The sequence below is a fragment of the Notolepis coatsorum genome (genome assembly GCF_963971535.1).
Source record: "Notolepis coatsorum genome assembly, chromosome: 14".
NCBI classification, from domain to species: Eukaryota; Metazoa; Chordata; class Actinopteri; order Aulopiformes; family Paralepididae; genus Notolepis; species Notolepis coatsorum.
Window position 1 is genome coordinate 90,681,889 of NC_140178.1, and position 18,442 is coordinate 90,700,330.

An 18,442-nucleotide genomic window follows, 5' to 3' on the forward strand; every position below is an offset into this window, starting at 1 on the left:
CGCCTCGCCGACAAGTTAAATGCGTTATCTATAGGCTAATTCTAAGTCCCTCATTACCTCAATCAATCAGATTATATTTCTTTAAACTTGCCTGCTGGATTGAATAATCAAATGAGATCTTGCTAGCGAAAATTATTAGTTAACTGTTATACAGAATTACGATACGGCTCTCTTACCCATTGATTGATGTATAGTCAATCTTTTACTTATCTTCTCTGTGGTGTAACGGGTTCTTCTTTTGACTTTCACACGGACGACCGGGGTTCAAGGCCCTAGTCTTTTCCTTCTTTTTGCAATATAGGAATAATTCAATTTGGTGCACGTTGAGAGCTATATAAAGAATGACATCCTCAATGCATGTAGATTTATAATATTTTAACTTAAAACCAGGCTACTTTGGCGTATAATCATTAATATTATATTCAAAAAAATCATATTGGAAACACGGGGATTTGAACCCCGGTCGCTGAATTGGCAAGCATGAGCACTACCGCTGGGCCACTGGGCCAGATGGGATAAATTCATTGTTTATACATTAATGAACGAGAGACCCGTGTTTAGAGAATATCCGTTGTTTTGAATGAAGTTTATCTCTTTATCCTCATTCATTAATGTGACGTCAACGGCTCATTCAATTTCTCAAATCCGTCAAACAGCGCATCTCATCAGACATCTTAATCCCAGTTACAATTAAAATAACCACATCATGTGTACATCGCACGAGCGAGCGCCACCGTCGCCACGGTATATATAACGTGCATTATTTAGGACAAAGTGAATTTAATATCAGCATTTTGGGTCTATTTTACATTTCAAAAGCCCCCTCTGGAAGAATGGAGCACAAAAACGTAATTCAGAATGGTATAATGCAGATCGTAGACTGTGGGAATAGTTTCAGGAAACGGGCTGTCACTTCTTTGCGGGGGCGTGGCGATAGTTCAGGCTAACTTGAACTTGAACTCTGCTTTCGAGCAGGCTCAAACTTTTGGATATGTTGTCATGGTGATTTGGGAAATCCAGGTACATGAAATCGGAAAGTCAGGCTAACCGAGTTATCCAGCTAAAGTTATCCGGCTAACTCGGTTATCCCGGTACATGGAACGGGGCCCCTGGTGTCCTTCTGTTATTTGAGACTATGAATTAAAACAGTCGAGTGCAAGACATTATTCACCATGCAGATGAACAATAAAGGCGACAAAAATTTGACAATGAGCCAACTTGTAAGAATCTTCACAATCGTTTATTAATAAAATGTCAAACAGGGGTTCATTCAAATTCCCATTCAATCCTGTGCTACCACGGCAGCAGGACGTGATCTGAGGCACAAGCGGTTACAATGGTCCCACTGGAAAGGTTCACAGTTTGAGTTTATTCACAAAATGACACATTGTGTAATTCAAATGTGGTGGAGATCCTGTGCTAGCGACCACCATGTCTGAGGCAAAGATAAGTGAAAGATGTTTCATAAACCTTGTACAAGGTTGTGATCGCCGATGGTTCTGCTGAGTGTACAAACAGGCCTCTCCTCAAATATCACCCCCTGGTGGCAAACACAAGTAATACAATGCCACTACACTGTTCTTAGCAGTGTGCTGTAAATGTTATACCCGTTTGAATAATTAGTTACATACAAAAACATAAAAGTAGAGAATGGAATGCTATTTAACAGTGCTTATAGTGTACTAGGAAATCATCTTCCAATAATGCAGGAAGTATAATGTAATCTGTGTTATTGGAATGGGGGACTTTTCACAGCGACCATTCTGGCATGTCATCACGGGGGAAAGACGGGTGTAATAAAGAACATTAATTATGGCTACATTCGATTTAGGGTTAGGGTTTAGGGTTTTGCTGGAGCCAGGACGCCATGGAATGGCCCTGGCACATGTAAATTGGATGGAACACTAATTAATGTTATTAATTACACTTGTGTTTGTTTAAGTTGTGTCTTTAATCAATAGTAACTAGCATTAGCTGAAAAATTTGGAATCTGCCATTATCCTAAAATGTTGGTGGTTAATGTCAACGCAGCAAAAGAGGTGTTAAATGCTTTGCATTGTGGAGTAGATTAGGAGGACTGAGTGACATCATTAATGGGGGCAGCCATATTTAATACAGTCCCTCATAACATCCAGTAGAATAAATGGACTTGTATAAAAAGATTACGTAATGATGGAATTAGCGCCATAGTCTAAATATATACGTCAGTGGTCATAGTTCAGAAAAAGTTATAAAATACTTGTACAAATTGTAATGTACTTAACATCAAAGAACATCCACAACCATAAAGACACTTGGATTACAGACATCCACAACTATAAAGACACTTGGATTACACAGAGCAGCACAATCGTGTTCATATTTGAAGGTTTAAGGGGATAGGACAAGTGTTATACCATATAGAATATAAATGCGTCTCTGTGTAACATTGAGTTAGCCCAATGCATATTGGAAGGATGCATACGTCACATCTGCCATCCAAGCGGACTGGCATAATGGAATTACATCAGCCTTCAGGGCATCGTGTCATCAGCACTGCAGTGTCATCAGGCCACGCCTCTTTTAGGAGGAAAACAACTTGGGGAGTAAACAGAGGATCATTCACGTTCTACAAATTCAGGACAAAACAAACACATGTAAATCATACCGAAGACTATCAGGTCTCAGAAATAGTAATTACCTCTTAGTGTTAGGTCAACGGGAGATTTATAAGCGAAATATTAAATGTCCAGGTAGGGAAATAGCCTGCAGCTGAATGGGGAAATGCCAGAGGAAGACTGAAGGACCCTGAAGACGTATCCATTCTACGTTCACTGCACACAACATCCACACACTCACTTTAAACATTCATTCACTTCAGACAATTTAAACACCTTTTAAAAATATTACACCATTTGATCCATTTATTCTTACAAATTTGCACTACCTCTATACCTCAATTTAGCATTTACAATTTTTTAGTTTTTTTTATATTATATATTATATAGTGTTTGGTCTTTACTCTTTGACTTTTTTTTACTGTATGAAGCACAACCGTAGGAGGGTCATACAGAACCAAGCATTTCAGTATAATGTACATGTACCTTATATTGTGACAAATAAAACAAAACTTGAACTAACTTTTCACAACAGTGCAAACGCTCGATGGAAAGTTGTTGCTTGACTTAACGTTTTAATTCAGCCATATTGAGGTGAGAAGTCAAGGGACCCCTTTCAAAATGACCACGCCCATGTCATTTTCCTCCCATCAACACTAACAAAACAAATGTTTCAAATAAGGCTGAGACGATATGCCATTTGGAAGAATCGATAAATCGGAACAAAATGATCGAATACTATATTGAATACTTTTTTCTTAAAAAAGAAAAAACACACACGAACTAACGTTAAATAATATATATATATATATATATATATATATATATATATATATATATATATTTTTTTTTTTTAACTTCATTTTTTAGCGTTTATCGCTTTTTCTGGTCAAGCATGACCGACAGAAACAGGTTGAATGGGATATAGATCAGGGAAAGACACTGAGAAAATACGGCGAGTCCGGGAATCGAACTCGTGTACCCCAGATCCGTGACGCGCACGGTTGTCCCCGACGCCGAAATAGCGCCGAGATACGCGGTGAGCTACGGGAGCTCCCCTATATTTTTCTTTTTTAAGAAAAAAGTATTTAACATTTTTATTTATTTGACTTTTCTTTTAACACATGCAAATCTATAAGTGACGCCACTTATCGATTTCACGCAGTTATCGATAAATCGATAAGTGGTCTCAGCCTTAGTTTCAAACAATGTGGGCGTTCTGCCGACACATTTTTTATACCAAACACAGTAGCGGTCAATAGGAATAATTGTTTTCCACCAAAAGTAGGCGTGGCCGTGAAAAAAAACTCTGACGTACAGGAGGATTTGACGCAGGGAGCGCTTCCAGCGTCACACGGAAGAAGAGCCTACGACAGAGAATATACGCCACAAAAGGGGACAGTTAGGTTGCTTTTCCAAACCTGCGGTGACTGGTCTCTATATGGTGTTTAGGTTCAGCGCCGCGTAGACCAGGTTGGTGGTGGTGCAGAGGAAGCCCACCAGGTTACACAGGTTAGAGAGCCCGTGGTAGCGGCCGAAGGCGCTCTTGGAGGCCTTGTACTTGGGGTCCTGCTCTTTGAGCTTGGTGTAGGCCTCCTTCTCTTTGCCGATGCCAATCTGGTTGCCCAGGCCATGCTCCTGCTCCACCTCCCTCAGCTTGTACATCAGCTCGGAGGACGATGGGCCGAACCACTGGGCGTTCAGACCGGCCATGATCAGTGCCACGAAGTACAGGACCATCTGCAACAACAGGAGGACGGGTACATTTACATTTAGTCATTTAGCTGACGCTTTTATCCAAAGCGACTTACAAGTTCTGTAAGCTGAGTAACAATGTTCATCAAAGTATTGAGTGCTACAGTGTAGGTTAGTATATTAGGACAAGTGCATGACAGTAAGGTTAGATTATTTTTTTTATTTCTTTTCAGATAATGGTTGAAGAAGTGCGTCTTTAGTCGATGGCGAAAGATTGGACGGGTTTCGGCTGTCCTAACTGTGGTGGGCAGTTCGTTCCACCATTGTGGGGCAAGGACTGAGAAAAGGCGGCTTCTCCTTGATGACCCTCCCGGAGCTCGGATATGAGTAGGTCTGAGGCGGCCAGAAGATGCAGAGCGTAGGGGTCTTGAGGGTGTGTAGTTAGAGACCATTGACCGGAGGTAGGCGGGAGCGGTTCCCTTTGCCGCACGGTATGCCAGGTCGAGGACCTTGAAGCGGATTCGTGCGGCAATGGGGAGCCAGTGCAGGTCCCTAAGAAGTGGGGTGACACGGGCTGACTTCTGTAGTGAGATTGAGATATTCACATTTTCTTGTGAGGAAGTCAATTATCTCTACGGTACACACTGAACAAACCACAAGATACATCTGCTCCTTCAGAGAAATACACTGATCATGTAAATCCAGGCGATAGCTATGATCGCTCATCGATCTTCACCTATTGCAGTTACATTTAGTCATTTAACCAACGCTTTTATCCAAAGCGACTTACAAGTTCTGTACAAGTCAGCAGGAAGGGTGCAACTCTGGCAGCTAAGGGTAAGATTGGGGTAACATTGTCGTCAAATAGTGTCGAACTTGAGCGCTACAGACTTGAGTCCATATTAGCATAGTAGGTAATAATATAGGCAAGGTAGATTCACACGAGTGCATACTAGTGAAAGACAGTACACAAGGTTAGTATTTTTATTTTTTTTTCACTTTGGGTATTGGTTGAAGAAGTGTGTTTTTAGTCGACAACAGAAGATTGGGCGGGTTTCAGCTGTCCTGACTGTGGTGGGAAGTTTGTTCCACCATTGTGGAGCAAGGACTGAGAATAGCCGGCTTCTCTCGATGACCACCCCGGAGCTCAAGTTTCAAGTTTCTTTAATAGTTGTCATACAGAAGTACAGAATACTTTCATACAAAATGCTTCTTACTGTTACGCTCCAGAGACTGTGCTAGACAAGATAGTATCAAATAACATAGTATAGCATGTAGTTTAGAAGAAGAAATGAGGTCACAGTGTTCGGTATAGACATATGTACAATGTTCTGAGTTGCCATATAATATACAATACTATGCAGTGTACTAATGTACAGTACTATATAGTGCAAAGCAGAAATGGGATGAGGTACAATTTAGGTACAATTTACAGTAAGGTGTACGAGTTGTAGTGCAATCCTTCATCAATAAATATAAAGTGTGGGGAGTGGGTGCTACAGTGTGTTTGTTTAAAGTGGGTGTGTGCTATAAAGTGTGTGGAGTGGGTGCTACAGTGTGTTTGTTTAAAGTGAGTGTGTGCGTGTGGATGTGTGTGCTATGTGCGTTTGGTGGTTGTTGTTGTGTAGTGTTCATTCATTGTTCGTTTAGCAGCCTGATGGCCTGGGGATAGAAGCTTCTTCTGAGTCTTTCTGTGCTCGCCTTGAGACTCCGGTATCGCTTGCCTGACCGCAGCAGTTCAAAGAGGCAGTTGTTCGGGTGACTGGAGTCTTTAATGATTCTCTTAGCCTTGCCCTTGCAACGCTTGTTGTAAATGTTCTGGAGGGTGGGGAGCCCCCCTCCAATTGTGCGTTCGGCTGAACGTGTCACTCTTTGTAGTCTGCTTCGGTCTTGTGCAGTGCTATTCCCAAACCAGGAGGTGATGTTGCCGGTCAAGATGCTCTCTATTGTACATGAGTAGAAGTTCTTAAGGATCTTCTGACTGACTTGGAACTTCCTTAGGCGCCTGAGGAAGTAGAGGCGTTGTCGTGCCTTCTTCACAACACTGTCAATGTGTGTGGTCCATGTCAAGTCCTCGGATATGTAGGCTCCGAGGTACTTAAAGCTGTTGACTCTCTCAACCGGTGCCCCGTCGATGCTGAGGGGGCTGTAGTCCTTGACCCCCGACCTCCTGAAGTCCACAATCATCTCCTTTGTTTTGCTGACGTTCAGGGAGAGGCTGTTTTTCTGGCACCATCCCGCCAGGACCTTGACCTCTTCCAGGTAGGCCCTCTCGTCGTTGGCAGAGATCAGGCCCACCACCACTGTGTCGTCAGCAAATTTGATGATTGTATTGCTACTCCGCTGAGCCACACAGTCGTGTGTGTACAGGGAGTAGAGGAGGGGACTCAGAACACAGCCCTGGGGGGCCCCTATGTTGAGGGTGATGGATGAGGAGGTGCAGTTGCCTGCTCTCACCACCTGGGGTCTGCCAGTCAGGAAGTCCAAGACCCACTGGCAAAGGTCATAGTTCAAGCCCAGGTCCCTGAGCTTGGCTATGAGTATGGAGGGGACTATGGTATTGAATGCCGAGCTGTAGTCGATGAATAGCATTCTCACATAGTTCCCCTGCCTCTTGTCCAGGTGTGATACTGCTGTGTGCAGCACATGGGCTATGGCGTCCTCCGTGGACCTGTTGGGGCGGTATGCAAATTGCAGGGGGTCCATGTTGATGGGGAGGGAGGAGCAGATGTAGCCCTTTACTAGCTTCTCAAAGCACTTCATGGCTATGGAGGTGAGAGCTACAGGGCGGTAGTCGTTGAGGCAAGCAGGCTTGGATTTTTTGGGTCACAGGGATAATAGTGGACTTCTTCAGGCAGGTGGGGATGACAGCCTGTTCTAAGGACAGGTTGAAGATGTCAGTGAATACTGGGGCCAGTTGGTCGGCACAGACTTTTAGGACGCGGCCGGGGATGCCGTCCGGACCTGCTGCCTTCCTGATATTCACTTTTTTAAAGGTCCGCCTCACCTGTATGAACTGGCGCTGCGCTGATGGCTGCCTTTCTGATCGCTCCGTCGAGACTGTGCTTTCTTTTGTTAATTTTTATAGTATTAGGAGTTTTATTCGCACCAACTGTTGGTGCATTATATGTGTATGACCGTCAGTCAATCATTGACATTGGATTAAGGAAAACTTACCGTTTGGATTGCTCTCTGGATCGGATCGCTGAACAGCAGAAATGGCCCGCCGAGATCCTTTGTTATGCCGGCCATGGCCAAGACCAGGAGAAGCCGCCGCGAAGACGAGGAAAGAGGGCCGGGGTCCGAAACAGACTGAGGTCCAAACGACACAGAACCACATTGCCCAGCATATTGTTGGCCAATGTGCAATCGATAGGAAACAAACTGGACGACATCAGAGCACGGATCCAATTCCAGAGGGACATTCGGGATTGTAACGTCCTCTGTTTCACAGAAACATGGCTGAGTCCAGATGTCCCGAATCACGCAATAGAACCGGCAGACCACTTCTTCGTTCTCCGCAAGGACCGGACGGCAGAAGAGTCACTAAAGAAGAAAGGAGGCGGCATTGCCTTCATGATAAACAAGGAGTGGTGCGATTTAGGCAACACAAAGGAACTGTCTAACCACTGCTCCCCAGACCTGGAGTTTATCACGATAAAATGTCGACCCTTCTTCCTCCCAAGAGAGTTAACGTCCATCATCCTCATCGGAGTGTACATTCCACCACACGCGAACACTGGGGTCGCACTTTCAAAACTTCACGACGAGGTAAACAAACTCCAGACAGCTAATGTTGACGCTGCCATTTTGGTTCTGGGCGATTTCAACAGCGCGCGCCTTAAAAAGGTGTTGCCGAATTTCTATCAGCATGTGACCTGTCCCACCAGAGGCGAGAACATATTAGACCATGTATACTCGCAATTTAAGAATGGGTACAAGTCACAGGCTCTTAGTCCATTCGGTAAAAGCGATCACGCCGCCATCTTTCTTTTGCCAAAGTACAAACAAAGTCTCAAGCGAACGCCGGTGGTCTCGCGAGAGGTTAAGCGTTGGGCCGTGACGTCAGAGGAGTCACTCCAAGCTGTACTGGAATGCACAGACTGGAGTGTATTCCGTGATAACACAGCCAATATTAACGAATACACCGAAACGGTGATTGACTATGTCTGTACTATGGTAGAAGAAACAATCCCCTCCACCAAAATTTAAATCTACCCAAATCAAAAGCCCTGGGTAGACAAATCCGTCCGTGAGGCTCTGAAAGTGCGCACATCAGCATACAACACCGGGCTGGTGACAGGCAACATGGAAGAACACAAGATGGCAAGATACAATGTCAGGAGAGCAGTAATAGAGGCAAAACGGCGTTACAGGGATAAAGTTGAACTTCAGTTTGAACACGCTGACTCTAGAGGCATGTGGCAGGGCCTCAGAACAATGACAGACTACAAAGGCACCCCCCTCAAACTGAACAGTGACATCTCCTTAGCAAATGATCTCAATTCCTTCTATGCGAGGTTTGAGGCTGTGAATAACAACACCAGCCTACAAACCACGGCAATGGGGGGGGGGGGGTCTGCTGATGGAGACTCAGTGTTCAGGGTAACAGAGCATGAGGTGAGACGGATCTTTAAAAAAGTGAATATCAGGAAGGCAGCAGGACCGGACGGCATCCCCGGCCGCGTCCTAAAAGTCTGTGCCGACCAACTGGCCCCGGTATTCACTGACATCTTCAACCTGTCCTTGGAACAGGCTGTCATCCCCACCTGTCTGAAGAAGTCCACCATCATCCCTGTACCCAAAAAATCTACGCCCGCTTGCCTCAACGACTACCGCCCTGTAGCCCTCACCTCCATAGCCATGAAGTGCTTTGAGAAGCTAGTGAAGGGCTACATCTGTTCCTCCCTCCCCATCAACCTGGACCCTCTGCAATTTGCCTATCGCCCCAACAGGTCCACGGAGGACGCCATAGCCCATGTGCTGCACACAGCAGCATCACACCTGGACAAGAGGCAGGGGAACTATGTGAGAATGCTGTTCATCGACTACAGCTCAGCATTCAATACCATAGTCCCCTCCAAACTCATAGCCAAGCTCAGGGACCTGGGCTTGAACTATGACCTCTGCCAGTGGGTCTTGGACTTCCTGACGGGCAGACCCCAGGTGGTAAGAGCCGGCAACTGCACCTCCTCATCCATCACGCTCAACATAGGGGCCCCCCAGGGCTGTGTTCTGAGCCCCCTCCTCTACTCCCTGTACACACATGACTGCGTAGCACAGCGGAACAACAACACCATCATCAAATTTGCTGATGACACAGTAGTGGTGGGCCTGATCTCTGCCAACGACGAAAGGGCCTACCTGGAAGAGGTAGAGAACCTGTCACAGTGGTGTCAGGAGAACTGCCTCTCCCTGAATGTCAGCAAAACAAAAGAGATGATTGTGGACTTCAGGAGGTCGGGGGTCAAGGACTACAGCCCCCTCAGCATCGACGGGGCACCGGTTGAGAGAGTGAACAGTTTCAAGTACCTCAGAGGCCAGAGCCCACATATCCGAGGACTTGACATGGACCACACACATTGACAGTGTTGTGAAGAAGGCACGACAACGCCTCTACTTCCTCAGGCGCCTAAGGAAGTTCCAAGTCAGTCAGAAGATCCTTAGGAACTTCTACTCATGTACAATAGAGAGCATCCTGACCGGCAACATCACCTCCTGGTTTGGGAATAGCACTGCACAAGACCGTAGCAGACTACAAAGAGTGACACGTTCAGCCGAACGCACAATTGGAGGGGGGCTTCCCACCCTCCAGAACATTTACAACAAGCGGTGCAAGGGGAAGGCTAAGAGAATTATTAAGGACTCGAGCCACCCGAACAACTGCCTCTTTGAACTGCTGCGGTCAGGCAAGCGATACCGGAGTCTTAAGGCGAGCACAGAAAGACTCAGAAGAAGCTTCTATCCCCAGGCCATCAGGCTGCTAAACGAACAATAATCGCTAAACGAACAATAATCACTATGCAACAACCATCAAATGCACACAGCACACACACCCACACGCACACACTCACTCAAACAAACAACACACTGCAGCACCCACTCTCCACACTTTAGATCACACAAACACACTTACACTTTATATTTATTGATAAAGGATTTGCACTACAACTCGTACACCTACTGTGAATTGTACCTAAATTGCACCTCGTCCCATTTCTCCATTTCTGCCTTGCACTATATAGTATTGTATATTAGTACACTGCACAGTATTGTATATTGTATGGTAACTATGTCTATTCTGCATCACTGTGACCTCATTTTTTTACTTCTAATTTTACTATGTTATTTTATTTCATACTTATCTTGTCTTGCACAGTCTCTGGAGCGCAACAGTAAGAAGCATTTTGTATAAAAGTATTCTGTACTTCTGTATGACAACTATTAAAGAAACTTGAGAAACTTGAACCTCATGCTCTGTTACCCTGAACACTGCGCCTCCATCAGCAGCCAACCCCCCCCCCCCCCCCCCCATTGCCGTGGCTTGTGAGCTGGTGTTGTTATTACCAGCATCAAACCTCGCATAGAAGGTATTGAGGTCATTTGCTAAGGAGATGTCACTGTTCAGTTTGAGGGAGGCGCCTTTGTAGTCTGTCATCGTTTTGAGCCCCTGCCACATAGCTCTAGAGTCAGCTTGTTCAAACTGGAGTTCAATTTTATCCCTGTAGCGCCGTTTGGCCTCTGACACTGTCCTCCTTACGTTGTATCGCGCCACCTTGTGGTCATTCATGTTGCCTGCCACTAGGCCGTCGTTGTATGCTTGGAGTGGGTCTGATAGGATAGGATGCGGATAGGAGTGGGTCTTAGGCGGCCAGGAGATGCAGAGCGTAGGGGTCTTTTGAGGGTGTGTAGTAGTGTAGGCGGAAGCCGTTCCCTTCACTGCACAGTATGCCAGGTAGAGGAACTTGAAGCGGATTCGTATCAGTCATGGAATGGAATGTCAATGTTCCCGTTCCCCGGGACAGTTCAAAACTGTGGCTGCTCCGTAGACAACGAACAGGGCTCTGACTTCATGATAAAGGGCGACCAATTCTTTTTTTTAACGCTTTAAAACCCAATATTAATGATAGTTTGGAGCAGGAAACGGCAGATATCCCCTCTGTCAAAAAGAACACTGCCTGGCTTGGGCCCAGTTCTGCATGTAACTAGCATCATGTGACTCGAGTCCATTTTAATTCAGGCATATTTAGGCGAGAGGTCAAGGGACCCCTTTCAAAATGGCCGTGCCCATGACATTTTCCTCCAATCAAATTTAAATTAGCTTAAAATAGCTCAACTTTTAAGCTAAATCTAACCCAGTTGCCAGTAAACTAGCCTCCAAGATCTCTAGTTTCATATGATATCGGTAACATAAACGGCTGATACGGCCGATTCCTTTGCGCAGATTAATCGTACGCTCAGAGTCAACATTAGGAAGTTGCTGTTGGGAACCAGAGGGCGTCACGCAGGAGTGAGGTGGGCGGGCGATCAGCGCTTCACTTTCGCTCCCGTGTGCATCGGTTGGATTCAGAGGCGTGCGCCACGCGCATTTTCACAGAAATACACTCAATATCTGCATTATTACCACCACACACATAGATGTTGTTCAACCAGCTAATGTGTCTGTATCTTTCCCAATACAATAAACCATACTATACTTTTTCAGGAGTACAGTCACACTGATTTCATCATTGTAAAATTCATTCTAACATTCGAATTAATGAGATAATAACGGGTTATACATGCAAAATGGACAATAGAACACTGGAACTGGATATCATAAAAAAAAAAATCTTCAAACAGGGACTGACTTCGCGTATAGACGTGCCTTCCTCCGTGCGCTTTAGCCCGCTCTGAAGTCGGACTCGGTGTGGACGGCCACGAACCCTGCGAGTGCCTGCACACGCCCCAGGTGAGGAGCGCCGCGGAGGAATGTGCCGTCTGTGACAGAGCGTGCCGTTCATTTGACTGGATCAATAGATATACTAATGTCTCGGACGCAGCGCTCTATCGTTTCTACATACAATGAGATAATAGCGTAGTTGTTAACCGATCGTCTGGTGATTCTTGTGGTAGTTGATGATACTGGTTTTACTGTTGTTCAGGCTCCACAAGATGATTTGCCCACGGCCCCCACCGGTGTATGCTTATTATTATTATTATTATTATTTTTTTTTATCCACTTTTTCTCCTCTTTTTCTATTTGTCTCCCATCCCAATTCCGCTGTGCCAATTCTCCCCTCCCCTGTCTTGAACGTTGCTCGCATATGCCCCCCACTGGCCGGTTGTAGGAAGGACAGAAGCCTTGCATCACGTGTCCCCTCCGGTACACGAGGAGGCAGCCTGTCACATCTTTTCACCTGCCAGAGTGGACTCTCATTGGCGAGGTGTAACGTGTGGGAGGCTCACACTACCCCCGCCATTTCCTGTCTCTGCTGTGCAGGCGTCCCCAACCGACCTGTAGGAGACGCTGTCCACAACATCCAGATTACCACCCATCGACTTCCACCCGCTAACTCTGCCAACTGAGTTAGTATGACGGCCGACCCAAGCCGGAGGCAACGCCGACAGCCGGAGTCAAACCTGGGTGTATCTTGCGTTGGTGACGAGCGCAATGTCCGCTGCGCCACCCAGCCGCCCTTTATTTATTTTATTTCGAAATTTTTCACATATCAGTGCCCACTGTTTATAAAGTCTCATGTTGTGAAATTGAACGATTTGGTTTATTATAAAATAATGCAAATAATGTACAGAGCTAAAGCAAAGTTACTCCCGGACTGTGTGTCAAGGAAAACAAATGTTATTTGAGAGATGTTTGTAAGTTTACTGTTCAAAAAGCTAAGAAAGGGATTAAAAGGAGAAGATGTACTTAACTTGTGGTTAACTTGTGGAACAATGCTGATATACATTTAAGAATAAGTCATTTGCTTTTGGTTTTCAAGAAAATGGTTTGTATAGATATTTTACATTTGTTTTTGTTCTTTTTTGTTTATGTTTAAGGCTTCATTCTATAAGAATATTGCTTCAGCTGCCTGTACCTTTTCAGTCACTGCCAAAATAAAAGACCGTTGACAGTCTTTTATCCAAAGTGACGTTCTGTACAACAACTCAGCAGGAAGGGTACAACTCTGGCAGCTAAGTAACATTGTTCGTCAAACAGTGTTGAACTTGCTACAGTCTTGAGTGTATAGTAGACGACGTACAGACAGATTAGCATAGTAGGTAGTAATATAGACAAGGTAGATTACTTAGTAGCAAAGTGCATGATAGTAAAAGGCAGTACGAAAAAAAAATCTTTTTCTTTTTTTACTTTCACTTAGATAGTTTTAACTTCACGTGAAGGAGAGAAAAAAGCTCTAGAGACGACATGTTACACAACGATAGCAGAGGATTTGGAAACATTTAGGATGAAACCTGCAGCAGCGAAAGCTCGACTGGAGAGGACCAGTCCAGACCAGCAACAGCACGTTTGACTGGAGAGAAGCTCAGAGGACCAGTCCAGACCAGCAACAGTACGTTTGACTGGAGAGAAGCTCAGAGGACCAGTCCAGACCAGCAACAGTACGTTTGACTGGAGAGAAGCTCAGAGGACCAGTCCAAACCAGCAACAGTACGTTTGACTGGAGAGAAGCTCAGAGGACCAGTCCAGACCAGCAACAGTACGTTTGACTGGAGAGAAGCTCAGAGGACCAGTCCAGACCAGCAACAGTACGTTTGACTGGAGAGATGACCAGTCCCTCCAGACCAGCAACAGTACTGGAGAGAAGCTCAGAGGACCAGTCCAGACCAGCAACAATATGTTTGACTGGAGAGAGGACCAGTCCAGACCAGCAACAGTACGTTTGACTGGAGAGAGGACCAGTCCAGACCAGCAACCGTACGTTTGACTGGAGAGAGGACCAGTCCAGACCAGCAACCGTACGTTTGACTGGAGAGAGGACCAGTCCAGACCAGCAACCGTACGTTTGACTGGAGAGAGGACCAGTCCAGACCAGCAACCGTACGTTTGACTGGAGAGAGGACCAGTCCAGACCAGCAACAGTACGTTTGACTGGAGAGAGGACCAGTCCAGACCAGCAACAGTACGTTTGACTGGAGAGAGGACCAGTCCAGACCAGCAACAGTACGTTTGACTGGAGAGAGGACCAGTCCAGACCAGCAACAGTACGTTTGACTGGAGAGAGGACCAGTCCAGACCAGCAACAGTACGTTTGACTGGAGAGAGGACCAGTCCAGACCAGCAACAGTACGTTTGACTGGAGAGAGGACCAGTCTAGACCAGCAACCGTACGTTTGACTGGAGAGAGGACCAGTCCAGACCAGCAACAGTACGTTTTCTCAGTATGTGATCAATGTGCTACATTGATCCGTCCGTCAATGAACAGATAGAAAAGGTATTACCGTCCGTTGGATTATTTTCCATCAACTCCATCTGTCCAACAAATGGATACTGATCATTGAAAATGTATTAAAAACAAATGTAGACGGACAGACACAGTGGATCAATGTAGCCGTATAACGTTAAAGATCAAAGTAAGCGCTCATCAGATATTGAGCATCATTTTGTAAAATATCCGGTGTCACTGGAAAATACCGGTGTTTATTAGTCACAAGAAATTCCACATCACCGTGGCAACTCTACTGATGATAACCTCTGACCTGTACACCTTCGTGCCAGTCCAGCAGCTCTCTGGGGTGATACAAGGCGTAGATGGCCAGGCTGACCAGGTTACTGCCCATCAGACAGTGGAAGTAGACGGGGAAGAGCTTGCTCTGCACCAGACCGAAGGTGTGGAGTGTCACCTGCCACACCAAGGCAAAACCTGCGGGCAAAGGGATGAGAGAGATGACGCGGCGGCGGTTGTGGTAATAGCAAGGTGCATCGTGGGAACGTAGTCTAGTGTGCAGTCTCCGTTAGGGATGCACCGAAATTTCGGTGGCCGGAAAGTCGGCCAAAAATGGCCTTTCGGCTTTTGGCCGAAAGAGTTTTTTCACCGAAAATATGTCACCGAAACAGAAACAACCTGTAACCTAACGTGTGTTGTTGTGATGATGTCGCACTGTCGGGAGTCGCGCTGTTTCTATGTAAACTCTGCGCGCAACGCCTCCAATAAATGCGTCTTTAACATGCTTTTATATCCTTATTTACTATATGCCCGTCGCGGTTAATCACTGAGTGATCTAATATGCATATTATTCAGAGAGAGCGGGGGGGGGGGGGGATTGTGTTTCTCACATTGACGCCGTCTGTCTGTCGCGCGTCTACTGTGCCGAGTCAAGCGAGCACATTCAGCTGGGGACTAGAAAGGTGTGCTCAGTAGAGCACAGATGTCCGCTGCGCAGCCAGAGAAAAGATGGAATTAATGTACTGTATGCATTCAGAAGTGCTGAATAAATGTTTTATGGACCCATAATAGTGATTATTTATTATTTAAGTTAAGTTTTGCCATAATCATATATTTTTCCATAATCATAATGTTCCACAACATTGGTAAAAAAAATTCTATTCTATGAATCATTTTCGGCCTTTCAGCTTTCGGTTTTCGGCCAACTGTTTTCTATTTTCGGTATCGGTTTCGGCCAAGAATTTCCCATTCGGTGCATCCCTAGTCTCCGTCTTTCACTTTTTCCCCCCCAAGCATTATATCATGAAGTGCCATCATAACCAACTATTGATCTGAACCTGGCTGGACACGATCAGCCAACATTATGGGAAATGTGCTTACCATCTTCTCCAGAGTTAGACATGATAAGATACCAATTTCCTCTCTGTGCGTTCAGTACTAGAAAGATATCTGACTGCAAGCTCGCCTAGCACAGCACGAATGAATGGAAACTGATTTTGGACCAGCTAGCCTAGCTGTCTCCCGGACTCTCCCGGAGTTTAAGGCTAGGCTGGTGGTTTGCATCTGCTTCCAATCATTTGAGATAAGTTAAGCTAGCTTGCAGATTGGTATCCATCGTCTTGTCTCTGGAGAAGATGCAAAGCGCATTTTCCATAACGTTGGCGTGTTCCTATAAATTATGTTAAATAACCTAATCACAGAGTTGTGTTTTAACAGTTATCTGTATACATAGGGTATGCATAGGTTGACGTTGATTGTTAAAACATCTATGTTTTTAAGGAGGTGCTGCTCAAACTGATGATGCAATAATTTATAATAATTTATTTGATATTGTGTGTGTGTGTTTTTTTTATATAATGTGTAATAATATCTTTTTTATATATCTGCTGGTTGCCAGACAAATTACCCCTTTGGATATAATAAAGGTGTATCATACTCTATTCTACTAGAGCACAGGTTCAAGCATCAGTGTCATGTCATGAACCCCTAAATGTACATAATGTGCAAAGATATTTCTGCTCTCACCTGCTATGAAGGAAACCCACACCTGCATCCCCCAAGTGAAAGACAACACCAGCAGATGCAACACTTTCACCAAGTCTGTGGGCTCCCCTTCTGTTACCATGGCGACGGTCTGAAAGACATAACGTGTCAAAAACATAATAACTAACGTTAGGTTTGATCGATTGAAAACTTTATTAACAGATTGCAGAATGGGTACAATACAGTACGGCTCAATAGGGTCGTGGCAAAATACCAGTTACCCTCGTAAATGCAACACAAATGACTTTGATTAAATAGAGAGATGGGGGGGGGCGTGCTCTACGTGTGCTGTGTGCCTGATAAGCACTCGACGGTCCAGAGATAAGAATAACGTTACTGTAACTTACTGACGAGCTATATGGAGGAGCAAACAAACATTAACGATTAAACTGAAATCCCATTTTCTACTAAACACAACCGAACCTGTCAATAAGCAAACCACCAATATCTACGACGGGAATATTAGCAGTGAGGCTGCACAGTAAGCACTACTGTACTATCCAGGGTCCACAGACAGGCTGGACAGTTAGCACTTTCGTGAAATTGATGCTAACCAGTTGCACAAGTTCCACCCGAGTTCCAACGTTGGCTTATTATACACACTGCATGGACTCGCAAAAACCTACACATACCGGAATACGCACTTTCCCCTTGGATACGACTCCCAGATGTCCTCGAACAATATTGAAATGTTTCCTTATGATCAGCGCTGACTGTTCAGTTGAACCACTTCCTCTCTATCACACGCTCATCACGTCGACCACCGCAACACTTCCGGTATTCTGAAATCATAGGAGAGAGAGTGGGGGGAGAAAATGAATGAATGTGGATCAGAGTCATGACATTAAGTGGTTGTAGCTACGGCTGTGGGGGTGCGGGAGACGTGATCCAATATACTTTTATACGCCTGAGTCTCCTGAACACGGAGAGACCAATCCCAAGTCGATCGGCAATTTCTCGGCCGAACTATAGTCACTTTCCCGCACCTACTCTCGAAACTCTGCATGTGCAGATTGATAAACCTAGATCTCTGGACAATCCAGAGAGACTCCGTGAGCAACGAGATGGTTCATCACAAGGGGTTTATCCTTCCAATAAATACATTTCAAATTTCAAATTGCAATCTGCACATACAGAGTTCGGGAGTAGGTGCGGAAAAGTGACTATAGCCAGTGTTGCGTTGTTATTATGGGCTGAGCCGCCACGCAGGATAATGACGCCGCGCGCACGCGCATATGTTCCCTCGCGCACAATAATACACTTTGTTTGTATAGCCTTTCATACAGAAACTGCAGCTCAAAGTGCTTCACAACAGAATTAAGACAGGCATAAAATGAGCACATAAAGTGCAGACATATAAAATCAGTTTTTCACATTAGGATCTAACATCCCAACAGGCAACCTTGTTTATGGTTTGATTCAGTTTTAATATAAATAATAAAAATAAAGAGAAGATTAATTAATTATCTACTCAGTCCCGAAGTTTGTGATGTAGATATGGAATGTCCCGGGTTGATGCTGTTTGCAGAGTGTGTTGTTGTCCGGGGGTGAGTGGTGGTGGGTGGGGGGTTGAATCAAAACAGTTGTCAATTCGGAATTGACGGCTGTTTTGATTTGGCCCTTCGTTCGCCGTCGTTCACCTTTGGACGGCGGTGCACTCTGTGGGCAGCGGCAACTTGGGACGTTCCATATTTACATCACAAAGAGTCCCAGACTGGTTGA

At 45.2% G+C, this 18,442-nt stretch overlaps 1 protein-coding gene across 2 annotated transcripts; it reads right to left on the reverse strand.

The window, feature by feature from the left end:
• Positions 1–1,224: 1,224 nt before the first annotated feature.
• tmem205 (transmembrane protein 205) lies at positions 1,225–17,450 on the reverse strand. 2 transcript variants are annotated; one of them, XM_084328825.1, is made up of 4 exons: positions 17,353–17,450; positions 16,703–16,811; positions 14,991–15,154; positions 1,225–4,337 (listed from the first exon to the last, which is right to left on the reverse strand). In XM_084328825.1, exons 2-4 carry the CDS (start codon positions 16,800–16,802, stop codon positions 4,035–4,037), a joined length of 567 nt encoding a protein of 188 aa, XP_084184951.1. In that variant the 5' UTR covers positions 16,803–16,811; positions 17,353–17,450; the 3' UTR covers positions 1,225–4,034. The 2 variants fall into 2 exon arrangements, with proteins under 2 accessions (XP_084184951.1, XP_084184952.1); XM_084328826.1 differs by having other exon boundaries at positions 17,365–17,446.
• Positions 17,451–18,442: the final 992 nt, after the last annotated feature.

Coding starts and splice junctions, on each gene's coding strand:
- tmem205 (XM_084328825.1), bottom strand. CDS start 16,802: ATGGTAACAGAAGGGGAGCCCACAGACTTGGTGAAAGTGTTGCATCTG. Junction 15,155..16,702: donor GTGGGTTTCCTTCATAGCAG/GTGAGAGCAGAA, acceptor CTTTGCCCGCAG/GTTTTGCCTTGGTGTGGCAG. Junction 4,338..14,990: donor ACTGGCACGAAGGTGTACAG/GTCAGAGGTTAT, acceptor CTGTTGTTGCAG/ATGGTCCTGTACTTCGTGGC.